At 41.7% G+C, this 18,821-nt stretch overlaps 1 protein-coding gene across 7 annotated transcripts in view; it reads left to right on the forward strand.

Annotated features, from left to right (window-relative positions):
- Positions 1–18,821, forward strand: part of CYFIP2 (cytoplasmic FMR1 interacting protein 2) — a 164,366-nt gene that overhangs the window by 19,538 nt on the left and 126,007 nt on the right. For 5 of the 7 annotated variants that reach the window (XM_064278789.1, XM_064278786.1, XM_064278799.1 and 2 more), the window contains exons 2-3: positions 10,038–10,177; positions 11,648–11,737. In XM_064278789.1, coding sequence (XP_064134859.1) covers positions 10,061–10,177; positions 11,648–11,737 — 207 coding nt within the window. In that variant the 5' untranslated portion in view covers positions 10,038–10,060. Of the gene's footprint in view, positions 1–4,391; positions 4,471–7,505; positions 8,205–10,037; positions 10,178–11,647; positions 11,738–18,821 lie in introns of those variants that run through there. The other 2 variants (XM_064278791.1, XM_064278781.1) reach the window with 2 other exon arrangements.

Below are 18,821 nucleotides of genomic sequence, written 5' to 3' on the forward strand. Positions count from 1 at the left end.
GGGTTTTTCAGTCTTCCCAGCCAGAGTGTAACCCTAAGCCCTTCGGAGAAGCAAATTGCCTGTGAGCTGAATGTTACTACTTTTCTGGGGCATACCAGGCCACTGAGTTTGAGTTTGTTATGAAGACACTGGATTTAAATCTGCCACCACTGCGCCCTGTTGAAACGATGCAGCTGTGTTTGGTAAATTATGCTCCCGGAATACTATTGATTTTAAATATCTTATTAATTTCCTCTTCCAAAATAACCTAAATGACCATGCGTTCATAGAGTGAATGTAAAGAATCATTCTCATTTGGAAGATTGCGTAACAGGCTGGACACTCAGCCAGAAAAGAAATACTCATTTTCATGTATATTTCTGTAAAAATTTCCAGAATGTGTTTCCTTTCTGACTGATGTGGAGTTGGCAGTGCCTTCTAGCACTTGAGCTAAAAATGTCTAATTTCTTTCTCCCTTGAACAGCAAGCATCTGCACACACATCCACGAGAGAAGCTGCATTTATAAGCAGAAAAGGAAAGGTTGTATTAGCGGTGATTAAGACTCCTAATTCATCGGCCTTGTAGGTTGATCGCCTACTGACTCTCTTCAGGGGAAGTGCAGGGCCACCATTATGTTAAAGGGAAAACCTGAAGGGTTATTCTGATAAATAAACATTTTGAAGTTTGAGGAGCCCAGAAGTTCTGGGGGAAGGGAAATGGGAAAGCTCATGACAGATGGGAGTAGGAGGTGAAGAAGATCAAGGAGGGGAAGATAGATAAGAACTAGGAGTATATATGCCGAGTTGAGGGGGGAGTAGTTATGGAAAATGTCAAACATTAAAGCTGGATAGAAAAGTATAATAAATTTCTATGCCTCACATGACACAGCTTCAGTAATAACCAAATCATGGCCATTTTGTTTCACCTGTACTCACTCTTCTCCCTTCTAATATTATTTTGAAGCAAACCTCAGTATCATTTTATCCATATTTTAGTAGATATCTCTAGAAGATAAGTCCCTGGGTGGCGCAAGTGGTTAAGTGCTTGGCTACTATCTTTGTCATCTAGCGCTGCTATAACAGAAATACCACAAGCAGATGGCTTTAACAAAGAGAAGTTTATTCTCTCACAATCAAGTAGGCTACAAGTCCAAATTCAGGGTGTCAGCTCCAGGGGAAGGATTTCTCTGTCTGTTGGCTCTGGAGGAAGGTCCTTGTGATACATCAGTCTTCCTTTGGTCTGGGAGCATCTCTGCACAGGAACCTCAGGTCCAAAGGATGCGCTCTGCTCTCGGTGCTGCTTTCTTGGTGGTATGAGGTCTCCATGTCTCTCCGTTCACTTCTCCCTTTTATATCTCAAAAGAGATTGGCTCAAGACATTATCTAACCTTTTGGACCTCATCAGTGTAACTGCCACTAATCCATCTCATTACATCATAGTGATAGGATTTACAACACATACGGAAATCACATTAGAAGATAAAATGGTAGACAATCATACAATCATAGAAGGAAATCATGACCTAGCCAAGTTGACAGATATTTTGGGGGGACATGATTCAACCCATGATATCCCACCATTTGCCCCCCCAAAATTTATGTCCTTGTCACATATAAGATATATTCACACCATCCTATTATAGCAAAAGTCTTAAATCAACTCCAAGTCCAAAAATCTCTTCATCTGTGAAATCCAGAATACAAGTTATCTGCTTTCAAAGTACAATGGCAGAACAAGTACAAGCTAGACATTTCCATTACAAATGGGAGAAATTGGAGAGAAAGAAGGCGTAACAGGCACCAAGCAAGTTAGCAGAACACATTACATCAGCCCTCAAGGCTTTGAAAATAATCCTCTGTTCTCTGAGACAATTTGCACAATGGCTGTACCCTCCAGACTTTAGGTATTGGCCACACTCTCTGGATTCTGAGTGGAGGCCCCTTAGCTCTGGGCTTCAGCTCTGCCTTCTAGGCCCACAGGGACGGCAACCCTGCTCCCTTGGCTTTACCTGCACCATTCTCCTCGTTCCTCTGAGTGGCAACTTCACCCTTAGAAACACCAGAGGCCATGGCTCCGTCCTTTGACGCCCCAGAGGTCATGGCCATACCTTTTGAGACTGAGGCAGCTTGGCTTCCTCTGTTCTTTGTCTCTTCAGCTTCTGCTTCCTGGTTTATTGGCCTCTGGGGAATCTGGGCTTTACCCCCGCATCTGCCCTGCTGGGGCAAGTGTTCCAAAGGTCTGTAGCTCCACCCGTAAGTGCCTGGAGGCACCTCACTCCAGCAGGGAGCCTCCTGCACACAGGTGCTCAGCGCTCTGGCTCCATAGGTTGGCTCCAGTGCTGTCTGGCACTGGTCCCTGGTTCTGCTGCTGCTGGTTCTCTGCTGCTGCTAGTTCTCTGCTGCTGCTGGCCCTCTGTCGCTGCTGCTTCTCTATCCATTCACAGTTTCAAAACCACTCCACATTTTAGGTATCTGTTAGAGCAGCACCCACTCTCTCGGTAACAAATTCTGTCTTAGTCATCTAGTGCTGCTGTAACTTCCACAAGTGGATGGCTTTAACAAAGAGGAGTTTATTCTCTCACAGTCAGGCAGGCTACAAGTCCAAATTCAGGGTGTCAGCTCCAGAGGAAGGCTTTCTCTGTTGGCTCTAGAGGACGGTCCTTGTGATGCATCAGTCTTCCCTTGGTCTGGGAGCATCTCAGCACAGGAACCTCAGGTCCAAAGGATGCACTCTATTCCTGGCACTGCTTCCTTCGTGGTATGAGGTCCTCATGTCTCTCTTTTATATCTCAAAAGAGATTGGCTCAAGACACTAACTAATCTTTTAGACCTCATCTGTAACTGCCGCTAATCCATCTTATTACATTATAGTGATAGGATTTACAACACATACGGAAATCACATCAGAAGATTAAAATGGTAGACAATTAAGCAATCATAGAAGGAAATCATGACCTAGCCAAGCTGACAGATATTTTGGGGGGACACAATTCAATCCATGGCAGCTCCTAACTGAAAGGTTGCCAGTTCAGATCTACCCAGAGGTGCCTCAAAAGGAAGCCCTGATGGTCTGCTTCTAGAAGATCACAGCCATTGAAAACCCTGTGGAGCACTGTTCTACTCTGAAACACATGGGGTCACCACGAACCTGATTCTACTTGATGGCAAACAGTTTTGGTTTGGCTCTAGAAGATAAAACCTCAGTGTCTTTATACACCTAAAAAGTAACACTATTTTCCCAGTTGCGTCACTGGCGGAATGCAGGCCATGTGACCCCCAGTGGATGACACTGTCAGAGGGAGTGACACCAAAATGACTGTCTATAAAATTTTCGTGCAGTGATTCAGCAGAAATTTATAATTTTCTAATAAAAATATCCATGTAGTTAGCTATAACAGCAAAAACATTTTTCACAAGCCCAGCTTACGTGTATCGATATACCTACAAGGCTAAAACTCTATGCTAATTTACTTTTTAACCTTCTAATGTGCTGTGGTCAGAGATGTCATTTTATCCAGTTACACTGACGCTTCGACTTATGTGGTTTCATCTGCACATCCCACAGGCTCGCGTTGTTGTTTTCGTTGCTGCCGATATTTTTATAGTCGCTGATTTTGTCAAATTTTCTGGTGTTTTAGCTATAATACAGTGTTGTGGTAATTAGTATTTATGAACCTAATTCAATACCTTTTTTGAGAATAAATTATTAATTCAAGGGAAAGAAGGAGAAAATAAACATTAGAACCAAAAACAGTACTAAAGACAGGAGATCCATTGGGCTGGGAGCGGGATCAGGGGTGGGGACGTGTGATACCATGAGTTACTGCACTGAGTGACACCAACCCTAGTGATGCCACTGCCATTTCCTTAATATTATCAAATATCTGATCATTGTTAAGTTTTTTTACTCCGTTATTTTTATGGTTGGTTGTTTGAGATAGAATCCAAATAAGGTCAACACATTGTGACAGTCTGTTTAGTCTCTTATAGTCTATAGCTTCTCCCTTCAACTCTCTTGTTCTCTTGCTGTGTTTTTTGTTTTTTGCAATTTATTCGTTGAAGGTACTGAGTCATTTGTCTAGTAGTTTCCCATAGATTGTAATTTACTGATTGTGTCACTGTGGTCCTTTGTTTCCTGTGAACTGGTATTGTTGGGGATTGAATTATGTCCCCCCAAAAATGTGTGTATCACCTTGGTTAGGCCATGATTCCCAGTATTGTGTGGTTGTCCTCCATTTTGTGATTGTCATTTTATGTTATGAGGATTAGGGTGGGATTGTAATACCACCCGTACTCAGGTCACCTCCCTGAGCCAAGGTAAAGGGAGTTTCCCTGGGGTGTGGCCTGCACCACCTTTTACCTCTCAGGAGATAAAAGGAAAGGGAAGCAAGCAGAGAGTTGGGGACCTCATACCACAAAGAAAACAGCACCAAGAGCAGAGCACTTCCTCTCCACCCAGGGTTCCTGTGCCTGAGAAGCTCCTCCACCAGGGTAAGATTAAGGACAAGGACTTTTCCCCAGAGCCGACAGAGAAAGTCTTCCCCTGGAGCCGACGCTCTGAATTTGGACTTGCAACCTACTAGACTGTGAGAAAATAAATTCCTCTTTGTTAAAGCCATCCACTTGTGGTATTTCTGTTATAGCAGTACTAGATGACTACGACAAGTATCAAAGGCTGAATAGATTAAGGTGTTTTGTTTTGGGTCTAGACTTCTTCATAAGGTGGTGATATACTTTTCCATTAGGAGACAATGTGTTATTGTCTCTCATTTAGTGATGTTAGCAGTTGTTGATGATTGATGCCTACATCCATTTGTTCATCAGGGGATTGGATTTTCTTGGAGGGGGGAGAAAAATACTTTTATGGTGAGAAACATCCCTTTCTTCTACAACTTGGTTATCCAGTGGTACTGTTTGTATAGGAAAGGCAAGTTAAATATTGGTTCACAAGCATTTTCCAACAGTAACCAAGTAATAAAGACCAAGTTTTTATTGTCATGATCACACAGATTTAAGCATATTTGATACTGTTTCAGTCCATTGTAGTTATTTTGATAGTTGATGCTCAGATTGTCCCATCTTTGGTCAGTGGAAGCCTCCCCAGGTTGGCTTCAGGGTCCCTTTGATTCACCCTAGTAGTCTTAAATTAATAGCTTCTTTGCTTTCTGGTATGACAAGATTTTCTTGACTTTTATACATGTTCTGTCCCAGACCTAGAGAAAGCCAACTCTTCAGTGAGCACTGATTCCAAATGATATTTGGATATGACATTCTGGGCACCAAGGGTGCCCATTGCTCTTGGGTTGGGCATTGTTTCTAGGCCTTTTCAGTGGACAGAGCTAGGAAATAGTTTTTGTTATGTTTTATGGTAGAAAGATACATAACAAAACGTACGCCTTCTTTATTTTTTATTAAAACGTGTAAGTTCTTACTAATGCTTCAAATCCATGTTCAGGACTATTAGGTTTTTACTTAGTCTCCTCAGTCTTACATACGTATCTCCTTTATCCTGTGTCAAGGATGCCAGTACTTCATGCCAGGAAATGATAGAATTAGAACATTCCATAATTACTAATTTTCTTTACCCGACAATAAATCCTCATATTCTCACAGCAACAGTACCTCAATATAATTACGGAAAACAACTTAAGCTATATATTTACAAGTCCTTTGTCGTCTCTAGAGTATATCCCACTAAGGATGTGCAGTCAAATTAATGAATTTTAAAATTACTTGGGATGGTTTCTTTCTGTGTGGTTATGCCGCCAACCAGATAGACCTTTAGGTTCATTTGTTTTGGAGATTACTTTGTAAATTTAAATTTTATTTACATGGTTTTAAAGGAAAATCTATAAAACCAGATATATTAAAAGAATTCTAGTTTCTATCCTTGTCCCTTTAACTGTATTCCTTCCCATTCCTTTCTCCTCTCACCGTAGGTTACCAATCTTTAAAATTACATGGTTTATCCTTTCATTGTTTGCTTTTTAAATATAAGATATATGTGTGTGCATTTCCTCCTTTTTATATAAATTGTAGCATACTATACATTGCATGTCCAAGAGCTTACTCCATCACTGCATGTAGAGTGTCATCTGTCTTCGGTGCCGCCTGCTGCTTCATCGTATAGACGTACCATGGTTTATTCAGCCAGATGTGTGCATGGTTTCCAGTCTGTGGCCATTGCAGATGGTGCTGCAGTGACTACCTTGTACAGACATCTTTTTGCCAGTGTGTCTTTGGGATAGATTCCTAGAAGTGGGATTGCTGATCAAAGGGTAAAATGCTTATGAAAGTTTGCTAGATACTACCTGTCTTAGTTATCTAATGCTGCTATAACAGGAATACCACAAGTGGGTGGCTTTAACAAACGGAAATTTTTCTCTTAGTCTAGGAGGCTAGAAGTCCGAATTCAGGGTTCCAGCTCCAGTGAAAGACTTTGTCTCAGTAGGCTCTGGAGAAAGGTCCTTGTCATCGATCTTCTGCTGCTCTAGGAGCCTCTCGGTGCAGGGAGCACAGGTCTGAAGGATGGACTGTGCTCCTGGCACTACTTTCTTGGTGGTCATGAGGTCCCCTTGTCTCTCTGCTCACCTTTCTCTTTTCTATCTCAAAAGAGATTGACTCAAGATACAACCTAATCATATAGATTGACTCCTGCCTCATTAACATAACTGCCTGTAATCCTGCCTCATTAACATCATAGAGGTAGGATTTACAACACATAGGAAGATCATATCAGATGACAAAGTGACGGATAGTCACACAATGCTGGAAATCATGGCCTAACCAAGTTGACACACATTTTGGGGGGGCACAGTTCAATCCACAGCACTACCAAATTTCCTTCCATAGTGGCTGCACCATTTTGCATCCCCACTAGCATTGTATAGGACGGCCTGTGTTGTCAAACTTTGGATTTTTGCTAGTCCAGTAGGTGAGAAACAGTATCTCTGTGTAGTTTAATCTGAATTTCTCTTATTACGAACAAGGTTGGAAGCTTTTTAAAAACACAGTCGTCAGAGTCCTATGGATGAAGCCCAGACATTTAATGCGAAGAAGCTGAGCATGTGCATCTCTGCCATAAGCAGGCAGGAGAAGCACTAATGTATCATCTTTCAAACACTTAGCACAGAGCCTGATACAGGATAAACCTCCAGTCATGTGTCTGGTATCACAAGTGAGGCTGAACATTGGGGCAGAAGTACAGGGTCATGAATATGACCACAGACTTTGGAGCTGAACAAACCTGGTTCTATTTTCAGCTCCACGACTTGCCAGCACTTGACCTTGTGAAATTACTTAAATTCTGAACTTCTGTTTGCGCATCTGTAACATGGGGATAATAATAGTACCTCCTTTTATAGGGTTTTCATGCGAGATTATAATCGTCAAGTGCTTGGCATGGTGTCTGACACAGAGTAAGGCTGAAGAAATGATAGTTTTATTATTATTTGAATTAATAAAGGAAATTATTAGGCCTTTGGTGGTTATAGATTTGAATCATTACTGATTGCTGTCGAGTCGATTCCTACTCATAGCGACCCTATAGGACAGAGTGGAACTGCCCCGTAGAGTTTCCAAGGAGTGCCTGGTGGATTTGAACTGCCAGCCTTTTGGTTAGCAGCTGTAGCTCTTAACCACTATGCCATAGGGTTTCCTTTGAATTAATATGCCCTGTAAAATCATTAACCCTTCTGTAAAATGGACTTAACATTAATGTAAGAAAGAAGGCAATCTTTTATGGATTGGCAAATGGTTTTGCTGTGGAGCTGAATGTCACACTTAGGATTCTGAGGAGAGAAGAGAACAAAGAAAGAGGGGGAGGTGCAGATGGGGACCTGAAACCATCCCTGTGAGGACTGATGCCCCAGAGGGCAGAGGGGGAAGTCACTTCTGAGCTGGGTATTCCCTCATTGCACGTGGCTTTCACCATTACCATAGTACGTGACAGGAAGATGTGTTTGAGAACTCAGTGAAGTGTGTGAGCTGCTCAGCGGTGGGTGAAGGTTGTCTTTCTTCCTAATTCAGCCCCCGTCTGCCCTCCCAACCTTGGGTCTAAAGAAAATATTAGTTTAGTGATAGCACGACCTTGGTATACTCTGCAGCTGTTTCAACTCTCTGCAGCCCAGGTTCACATGTCAGTTGTGCATGCCTCCTCTGGCCTGACGCCTCGTTTCCTTTGAGCAAAGCAAGCTGACATCCAAGCAAGAAACTTCAACCCTTAAGTATGTCTCCTGCCTCCCTGGGATTGGCATGGGAGGGAGGAGTTCCCCCAAAAGAAAGATGAGTCTTCGCGGTTTCCTCCTTACTCACACATGCTAAAGGGTTAGCTTTTCTTTTTAATTAATCTTTTTTAGAAACTCAATTTTTAACATTGATGTCCACCGCTACTGCCGTTTGTTTGGTTTTGCTTTGCTTTTTTTGTTTCACTTATTTCTGCTTTTCTAATTATTCCTGTATTCTCATTTTCTTGTGTTGATTTTTTTTAATTCTCTTTTTTTTTAGATTTTTGAATGGAAAATTAGGTTCATTTAATTCCATTTTTCTTATTTTCCAATAAATATATTTATTAGTGCTTTATCTTTCAGTTCAAAATATTTTATAATTCCCATTTGAATTTCTCTTTAGCCATCAATAACTTTGAAGTGTTTTATAAGTTTTCAACAGAATGGATTTTTTTTTGCTTCATTTTGCATTATTGATTTCTAATTTCATTGCGTCGTTATCTTTGACTGTGACTTGTTGGATATCATATTTAGGGGAACTTGTGGCAACTTGTTCTAAGGCCTAAATCACAATCAGTTTCTATCAGTGTTTCCTGTGTGTTTTTTTTAAAAAAAACAAAGATGGATAAGCTGTTCGCTGGGTGCTGAGTTCTTAAAATAGCAATTGGCTTGAGTTGGTAGCAGTGCTTTTCAGATCCTCTGCATCTTCACTGCCTGGCAAATATGTTGTTCTCAAAGCAGCTGCACTCTGCTGGGTCCAAGACAAAAAATGTCCCCTTAGGGCTTATTTGTTTGATGTGGCACACGAAACATACCAGGGCCAAGGGAGATGAGGGCTCTTCCATCTTTGCAAACAAGGTCGATTTGCTGGAGCCTGAATTCTTTTAGTCCCGGCTTATTTGCCTTTGGATGGTGTAAACTGGCTGCTAACCAAAAGTTGGAGGTTCAGGTCTAGCCAGAGGCACCTTGGAAGCAATGCCTGGTGATGTACTTTCAAAAAAATCAGCCTATGGGGCACAGTTCTCCCGTCACATACATGGAGTCACCAGGAGTCCAAATTGACGCCGCTGCAACTGGTGGCTTAATTAGCCTATGAAGCCTAGGCTCTGGTTTCAAGTTGTTGGTTATCTTGGCTGTTGAAATCGTGAATATCTGTGCTGTGCATTAATTTAAAAGTGGAATGGTAAATATCCTTATGAAGAGCAAAAGGCGGGGACTGACTGGCCTGATGTCAGGCATTATTTTAGGTCATTTACCTTTGGTTACTGTGGTTGTATGGGTATTACATAACTTCTCTGAGCCTTGTTTCTTTATGAGTTCTTTGAATATAATACTTCCCACTCACCCTGTTGATCATAGCGGGTTGTTGAGTCTAAGCTGAAATAATAGGCATACAAGTACTCTGTAAACTGTAAAAAGAAAAAGTTACGGTCAAGTTGACTGACTCGTGGTGAACCCATGTGTGTCAGAATAGAACTGTGCTCTGTAGGGTTTTCAGTGGCTGACTTTTCAGAATTAGATCACTGGGCTTTTCTTCTGAGGAGCCTCTGGGTGGACTTGAACCTCCAACCTTCCGGTTAGCAGCCGTGTGTGTTAACCGTTTGCATCACCTAGGGACTTCATAAACTGTAAAGAAATCCTCAAATATATAAGGTGCAGGTTGAGGGCACCAGCCATCCCTAGAGCATGGTTCTGAAGAAGTAGCAAGTGGAAGTGATCTTAATGCATGTTAGCCCCCTTTATCCCACGGAAAGTGTCTGCACTGGGTGGGGTTGGATGAAATGTTTAGAGCCCCCTGAAATCCTCTGTTGCCCTTCTCTTCCTTTCCCTCAGTGCGGAATAGGGAAGCTGCAGCCATGACGACTCACGTCACCCTGGAAGATGCCCTGTCCAACGTTGACCTGCTGGAAGAGCTGCCCCTCCCTGACCAGCAGCCATGCATCGAGCCTCCGCCCTCCTCCATCATGTACCAGGTAAGTTCTCCTGGCCCTGCCTGGAAATAGTGCATGGGCCTCAGGACTCTGGGGATCCCCTAAGAGGGTTTGCCCTGCAGACAGAGGGAAGGGGGAGGTCTGCTTCTGGAAGGTGAAAGGTTGAGAGCTGATGGAGTTCCTTGCACCCTTCTTGGAGCTGAATGTAAGGAATAGATTAGCTAGTAAATGTTCACCAAGACTATTTCCCTTCCCCAGGGAAGGCTTGTTGAACTGCACTGACCCCAAGTACCTTCCTGGTTGTTCTTGCCGCTGCACCAACCAAGCTTTTGGCAGCGCTGACCTCTTGAATTAAATATTGCAGTTTAGAAATCCCCAGAGCCTGCCTGGGTAATTACTCCTCCTTCATGTGTGTGAAAAGAACTCTATAACTGCCTACAGCAGGTAATGGCTCAGGGAGGCTGATCACAGTTGTTTGCTTTTCCCTACGAGAGGAGAGCTTGTGATAAACAACAATGGAATTTCTCAGATGGTGATCCCGTCAGGGCTTGGTGGGGAAGGGCACCAGTGGGGCTGGAGTTAGCCTTATACAGAGCCCCTTGTCGGGGTGTGCGAGGAGAGTATGCCACGTTAATAGAGAACTCGTTAATTTGACATTTTCGGCTGTGTTTGACCTTTTGAAAGTTCTTGGACTACTAAATGAGACTAAATATAAGACTTATTTTTAATTTCGTCCAGTGGTTAAATGTAGTTATTAAACACATGCCTGAAGCCTCAGCTAACATCAGTTAAATTTTTAATTATGCTTTTGTATTACAAGCAGTACAGAAAAGTGTAACTTTAACAAATAAAAGTTTCCCTGTATTATGCCAATATGTGTACACTTTTTTTATTGTTTTAACCAAAAGGGAATCATACTGTATGTATTGATGTACGATTTGGCTCTTTTTAACTTAAAATGTATTAGGGATATTTTTCTATGACAATACAACTGCTAATAATAATGTTACCACATTATTTTTAACCGCCACATAGCACTTCTAAGTCCATTGTATGAATATACTTTTACTAATTTAGCTGTTCTCTTTCAATGGACGTTTGGGTTGTTTCTAGTTTTTTCTATCACAAAAATTGCACAGTGATTATCCTTTTGTTTATGTATCTGCACCCTCAGATGAGTATTTCTGGACCTACTGGATCAAAACAATGCACATTTTAACTTTTACCAGCTCTTTGGGCTTTTATGGTTTAAGCCTTTATTGCTGAGGCTCCACCGAGTAAACCTGACAAACTGCCGATGGGAACAGATGCGGGCCTGTCTTCCACCTACTCCTGCCCAGTGTGATTCAGAGTGGGGTTTTGGGGGGTGTTGGGGAGGATGAGAGGGTAATATTGTGATAGATTTCTACCGAGAGCTATGGCATTTGTAGGCAGCAGCTTGTTGCCTGGACATCCAGGTCTCTTGGACCTGTTTTCCAACAATGAAATCCTCCTCTGCTCTGATTCCCACAGGCCAACTTTGACACGAACTTTGAGGACAGGAATGCATTTGTCACAGGCATCGCAAGGTACATTGAGCAGGCTACAGTCCATTCCAGCATGGTAAGTCTCTGCAGCAGATGGGTACACGCTCCCTGCCAGGGCTGGAGGGGCCCTTGGCAGCCTTCAGACACAAAGGACAGGTGCTCAGCTATTCCAACCCCCACTGCCTCAAGCAGACCCAGCTCCTTAAGTCCCTGCTCAGGCCAGGCTCCGTTCACTCTCATATTCAGCTTTCTCTTCTGGCTTTGCAAATCTGACTCACCTTTAGGGCCTAACTTAACCCCTGTTATTCTAAAGCCAACATTGATTTCTCACTTCTCCAAGCTTCTATAGCTTTTTGGGTTAACATATGATTAAATCTTGCCTTCTCTTATACTTTATAAATTTCTAGGTGTGGGATATTTTTTCCTGAGCAAAACAAAAGGTTCCTCACTCAAAAACAGGGACAGTGCCTTTGAAATAACACAGGTATTGACTCGAGGAAGCTGGTAGCCTTCTTCACTCCCAAGTGGGGCTGGTTATTATTTTCTTTTGTAGTGCAAGTGTCTGACCCATTTGCAAAGGATCGTCGCCTTGCCTCTTGGGCCTTTGTTGGTTTTATTCTCATGCAACACAGAAATTTGAAGAATTCCAGGATCCTTACTCAAAGAGTGTGTAATTCTTATTGGCTCTGCCCATGGTTCAGTGATTTTTTATATATAATCGGTTGTATTCTAAAACCTTATCTTAACATTCCTTATTCACTCAATACTGTGCCACCTGGACTGTGCTAAATGCTGGAGAGGTGTACATGGACAAATAGGGCTGAGTTTTGATTCTCACAAAGTCAATTGGGAAATAGACAAGCTTCATTTATTGAACACTTCTTCTGTGCAGATATTTTAAATGCATTTATATCATTTCATCCACATATCAGCCCTGTGCAACAGATATTATTATAATGCCCATTTTACAGATGGAGAAAACTGACACCCAGAAAACTTAAATAACTTGCTCAGGGTCCTTATGCTGACAAGTGACAGATGTAAATCCAGGTCTTTCTGACAACAAAGCCTTTGTTCTAGGCTATTCTTTGCTGATAAAAATGCACAAAGTTAAAGGTAAATATCATGGTAAAATTTCAAAGTGAAGCTTTTAAAGAGTACTTGAGAGGGTCAGAGAAAGCTTGTTGAAGGAAGTGGCTTTTGAGCAGGGCCTTATAAGAGGGTAATGATACCTTTGTGTATATGGTACTTCAGAATGTATAAAGTATTCTTAATACGCCTTATCATTGGTGCCTTATAACAGCCCTGAGACTTGAAAAGGGATCATTATACCTATTTTAGGGATGAGAAAACTGAGGCCTAGAGAAGTTAATAAGCAAGTTGTCCATGATCCCACAACTAGTAAATCACAGGATTAGACCTGGAACACAGAGCCTTCAATTCCCAGCCTTCTTATCTTTCCAGTGCACTCTGCTGTCTCGTGTAGTTAGAATTTTATAAGTCAGGGAGGGCATTCCAGGTGGAGGAACTGGCATGAACAAGGCACGGAGGCAAGGATTTTCAGGGACTATCTGGGTTTGGATTCTAAAGAACATATAGGGAAGTTGTCTGTGGTATTTATGGAAAATTACATTAAGTGTCAGGTGGCTGGGTGATGCAAATGGTTAAGGAGTTGCCTATTATCGGAAAGGCTGGCAGTTATAAAGTACAAAGAGGCACCTTGGAAGACAGGCCTGGAGATCTTCTGAAAGACCACATCTTTGAAAACCCTATGGGGTACAGTTCTACTCTGCACACAAGGAGTCTCCATGAATGGATGACCGAGTTTCTAGTGCTGTTACAACAGAAATAACCACAAATGGGTGGCTTTAACAAACAGAAATTTGTTTTCTCATGGTGTAGGAGGCTAGAAATTCAAATTCAGGGTGCTGGCTCTAAGGGAAGGCTTTCTCTTGAGTCTAGGGCAAGGCCCTTATCGCTTTTTAGCTTCTGTTCCTTGGTTCCTTGGAGATCTCACGTAGCGTGGCATCTATCTTTCCCCATCCGTGCTTTGTTGCTGCTTGCTTGATCTGCTCTTTTATACCCCAAAAGAGATTGATTTAAGACATACCCTATACTAATACTGCCTCTGTAGCATAACAAAGAAAACCCTATTCCCAAATGAGATTGTAACCACAGGAATAGTAGGATTTACAACACATACTTTGGGGGATACAGTTCAGTCCATAACAGTTAAAGTCAACTCAATGGCGACTAACAACAACAACATAAAGGTCAGGGCTTGGAGGACTTTCAATTCATTTAATAAAACATCAAAAGCAATGGAAATTTTTTATTCATAGGGTAAACATGAATAGTATAATGCTTTCAAAATAAGTTTCATATTTTAGTTATGTGTAGAATAAGCTGTAAGGACCCGTTAACCTATTGCTGCTGAGTCGATTCTGATTCATAGGAGTGAGTAAATCAATTAAGAGATAACGAAAGTTATCTACACTGTAGACGTGAAGGCCTCAATGAGGGTGATGGCACCGAGGGGTGGCAAAGAGACTGTGGAGAGAAGAGTCGCTGGAGGTCAGGTCCACCTGGCTTAACAATTAACTGTGCGCTGGGGCAGAGAGAGCCAGGGCCAAACTGACGCCTGAGGACACCCTGCATGCCTGAGGGAATGGTGAAGCCATTACCCAGACACACTAGGTCCAGGACACCAGTAGGGAACTGGGGAGGAGAGGCTGGTTTGGAGAAGCATCGTATTAATTTTCTATTGCTGCTGTACCAAATGACCACAAATTTAGTGGCTTAAAATAACACAAATTTATTCTCTTACTGTAGATCAGAAATCTGACACAGGTCTCGCTGGGTTAAAATCAAGGCATTCGCCAGGACTCTACCTTCTGGAGGCTCTAGGGGAAAATCTATTTCCTTGCCTTTTTTTTTTTTTTAATATTTTACTGCATTTTAGGTGAAAGTTTACACGGCAAATTAGGTTCCTTAGAACAATTTGTATAAAATTTCGGTTCCCCTAAATTAAGCTTCCCTTTAACAATTTGTATAAAAATTTGGTTCCCCTAAATTAGGCTTCCCTTTAAAATTTTGTATGAAAATTTGTCCTCCTAAATTAGGTTCCCCTTTAACAATTTGTGTAAAAGTTATACAGATTGTTAAAGGGGGACCTAACTTGCTGTGTAAACTTTCACCTAAAACACAATGAAGTATTACTGAAAAAGAAAAGATAGAAAGCAGGGAAACAGGATTTCTCCTAGAGCCTCTAGAAGGAGCAAACTTTTCATACAAGTTGTTAAAAACCAAAACCAAACCTGTTGCCATCGAGTTGATTCTAACTCATAGCGACCCTATAGGACAGAGTAGAACTGCCCCATAGAGTTTCCAAGGAGCACCTGGAGGATTGGAACTGGTGACCTTTTGGTTGGCAGCGGTAGCACTTAACAACTACACCACCAGGGTTTCCACAGATTGTTAGAGGGGAACCTAATTTGCTGTGTAAACATTTGTGTCATTGGTTACAGTTTTTACAATGTGTCAGCATTCTCGTTATTTCCATTGTGTTTGTTCTCTTTCCGTTGATCTAGCTTCTCTACCTCTCCTTGTCTTCTTACCTTTGCTTTTGGGTAAATGTTGACTGTGTGCTCTCATGTAGTTAATTGTGTAAGGAAGCACATTACTCACAGGTGATACTGTTTATTATATAAGCCAATCTATTATTTGGCTGAAGGGTGACACACAGAAATAGCTTTAATTCCGTGCTCAAAGGTTATCTTAGGCCGGTAGTCTCGGAGGTTTCTCTAGTCTCTATCAGTCCGGTAGATCTGGCCTTTTTTTAGGAATTTGAGTTTTGTTCTACATTTCTCTCCCTTTCTGTTGTGTCCCTAGTCAGAACAGTCAGTATTGGTAGCCAGGCACCACCTCGTTCTTCTGGTCTCAGGTTTGAAGAGGCTGTAGTTCGGGTGGGCTCTTAGTTCTGTGGGCTGCTTGCTGCTTTGATTCCATTATCCTCTTTTGTTCCATACAAGTAGAGACCAATAGTTGTATCTTAGATGGCTGCTCACAAGCTTTTAAGTCCCTAGACACCACTCACTAAACTCAGATGTAGAACATTATCTTTGTGAACTATGCTATGCCAATTGACTAAATTGTACTCTGAGACTATGATCTTAAGGCTCTTGAGTCAGTAAACCAATCCCACCAGTAGTTTGCATATGTTTACTAAAGCCTCCATGATTGTGCCCCCTTGTTTTCTTGCTTCTTCCAACTTCTAGAAGCCAACCATATTCCATGGCTGTTGGCCCCCTTCCTTCTCCTTCGAAGTCAGCAATGTTACATCTCACTGGCTTTGCTTCCATCATCATATCTCTTCTGACCACAGCCAGGAAAGGTTCTGTGCTTTTAAAGATCAACGTGATTAGCTTGAACCCACTTGGTTAATTCAGAATGATGTCCCCATCTGAGGGTTCTTAACTTAGTCGCATCTGCCAGGTCCCTTTTACTATGTCAGGTAACACAGTCACCGACTCCAGGGGTTAGGATATGGACATCTTTGGAGCCATTATTCTGCCTTCTTGTTCTCTGCCCTGTTCCCAGCATACCAGTGCCAAGCACCTGGTGAGTGGTCAGTCAGTCAAACATTAGTTGAATCAATGAGTAGGAATTACTCACACCTGCTGGTGGACATTTGGTGCTAAGAAGTAAACACGTGCTCCCTATATTACTGTCACTTTTTTTGAGATATGTTCTGGGGCACATGGCAACAGAGACCCATTGGCTTGATTTTGGGTCCCCTCATCTCAAGCAAAACATGTTGCTGATTTGAAAAGTGTTCTAAGAATTGAAAGTGTGAGAAGCTAGTTCTGTAAACCTTCGTCTAAAGTACAATAACAATAATAAACATAAATAAAATTGAAAGTGTGACTTGTCACCAATATTTGCTGTTAAAAACAAAACCATAATAAGTAATAAACTCCAAATTAAATTTGTTCTTGTACTAGCAAGGCATTATGAAATTGATAGGGTATGTGGATTAAGACATAAATTGGTAAAGGTTTTTTGTATGAATACAAATGTTTATGTTTAAAGAGATGGTCTAGTAATACATCTTTTAATTGTATTTTTTGAGATATAATTCATGTAACAAAATTCACCATTTTAAAGTGTATAATTCCCTGTAATCACAATGTCGTACAATCATCACCGCTATTTAATTCCCATTATCCCAGAAAGAAAGCCTGGCTCCTTTAGCAGTCACTCCCAATCCCCCTCCTTCTATTTCTATTGTTAGTTGATTTGACCCTACAGGACAGAGTCGAACTGTCCTAGGCTGAAATCTTTATGGGAGCAGATCTCCAGGTTCTTTCTCGTGGGTTCGAACCACTGACCTTTTGGTTAGCAGCTAACCATTTTACCATCAGGCCCTCCCCCCACCGCCCCCCCCCCCCCCCCGCTTCCTAGGCAACCTTTACCTTCTGTCTCTATAGCTTTGTCAATTTTGGACATTTCCTATAAATGCTACCATATAATACGTAGCCTTTTGTGTCTAGATTATTTCACCTAGCATAATGTTTTTAAGGTTCATCCATGTTGTAGCACGTATCAGTATTTCATTCCTTTTTATGGCTGAGTAATGTTCCATTGTATGGATACACCACATTTTGTTTATGCATTCATCAGTTGGGTTGATTCTACTGTATTAGTTTCCCAGGGCTGCTGTAACAAAGTGCCTCAAAGTGGGGGATTTAAATAACAGAAATTTATTGTCTCACAGTTCTGGAGGCTAGAAGTCCAAATCAATGTGTCGGCTGGGCCATGCTTTCTCTGAAGTCTCCAGGAGAAGATCCTTTCTTGTCTCTTCCAGCTTCTAGGAACCCCAGGCGTTCCTTGGCTTGTAGATGCATCTTCACATGATGGCCCTTCCAGTCTGTCTCTCTGTGTCTCTTTTCCTCTTTTATAAGGACATCACTCAGATTGGATTAGAACTCGCCCTACTCCAATGTGACCTCATGTTCACTTAACTGATAACATCTTCAAAGACCCTATTTCCAAACAAGGTCCAGGGGTTAGGACTTCAATGTATATCTATATATATTTTTGTTTGTTTTTACAGCAAATTTTTTTTATTGTACTTTGGATGAAGGTTTACAGAACAAATTAGTTTCTCATTAAACAATACATATATTGTTTTGTGATGCTGGTCACCAACTGCATGTGTCAACAGTCTCCCCTTCTTGACCTCGGGTTCCCCATTACCAACTTTCCTGTCCCCTCCTGTCTTCTTGTCCTTGCTCCTGGGCTGGTATGCCCATTTAGTCTTGTTTTATGAGCTTGTCTAGTCTTTCTCTGGAAAACCTGGTGGCATAGTGGTTAAGAGCTACGGCTGATGACCAAAAGGTCAGCAGTTCAAATCCACTAGATGCTTCTTGGAAACTCTGTGGGGCAGTTCTACTCTGTCCTTTAGGATTGCTATGTGTTGAAGTTGACTCAATGGCAACGAGTTTGGTTTTGGTTTAGTCTTTGCCTGAGGAGTGAACCTTAGGAGTGACTTCAGTACTGAGTTAAAAGGGTATCGGGGGCCATACTCTGGGGGATTCTCCAAGTCTCTGTCAGACCACCAAGTCTGGTCTTTTTTTTGAGGACTTTAACATATCTTTTTGAGGGACACAGTTCGATCCGTAACATTCTGCTTTTTGCAGTTATGAATAATACTGCTATGAACAAGTTTTCATGTGGGTATATGTTTTCAGTTCTCTTGGATATGTTCCTAGGAACAAAATTGCTGGGTCATATGGTGACTCAATGTTTTACTTTTTGAGAAACTGCCAGATTACTTTCCTAGTAATATTCTTAACTTCCTTTACAGATTACCTAGCATGCATGTGTGTGTATGTGTGTATTTTTGTCATTTAACTCTTACAAAATTCCACGTGATGGTGAGATTGTTATTATTATCATCACTTAACAGATGACTAAATGGACAATTTTAGGCTATGAAAGTATTTACTGAAGGCCAAAGAGATAATAAGTATTGAAGCTGGCATCTGAGCCCAGATATTTGGACCCTCAGTTTAGGGTCTTTCCACGGTAGCACTTACTAGATGAGGTGAGTAGTCACTGTGTTTTGCAGATTCATGCATTGTTGGTTTTGCCATCTG

This window comes from Loxodonta africana, chromosome 2 (assembly GCF_030014295.1).
Source record: "Loxodonta africana isolate mLoxAfr1 chromosome 2, mLoxAfr1.hap2, whole genome shotgun sequence".
In the NCBI taxonomy this organism is placed as follows: domain Eukaryota; kingdom Metazoa; phylum Chordata; class Mammalia; order Proboscidea; family Elephantidae; genus Loxodonta; species Loxodonta africana.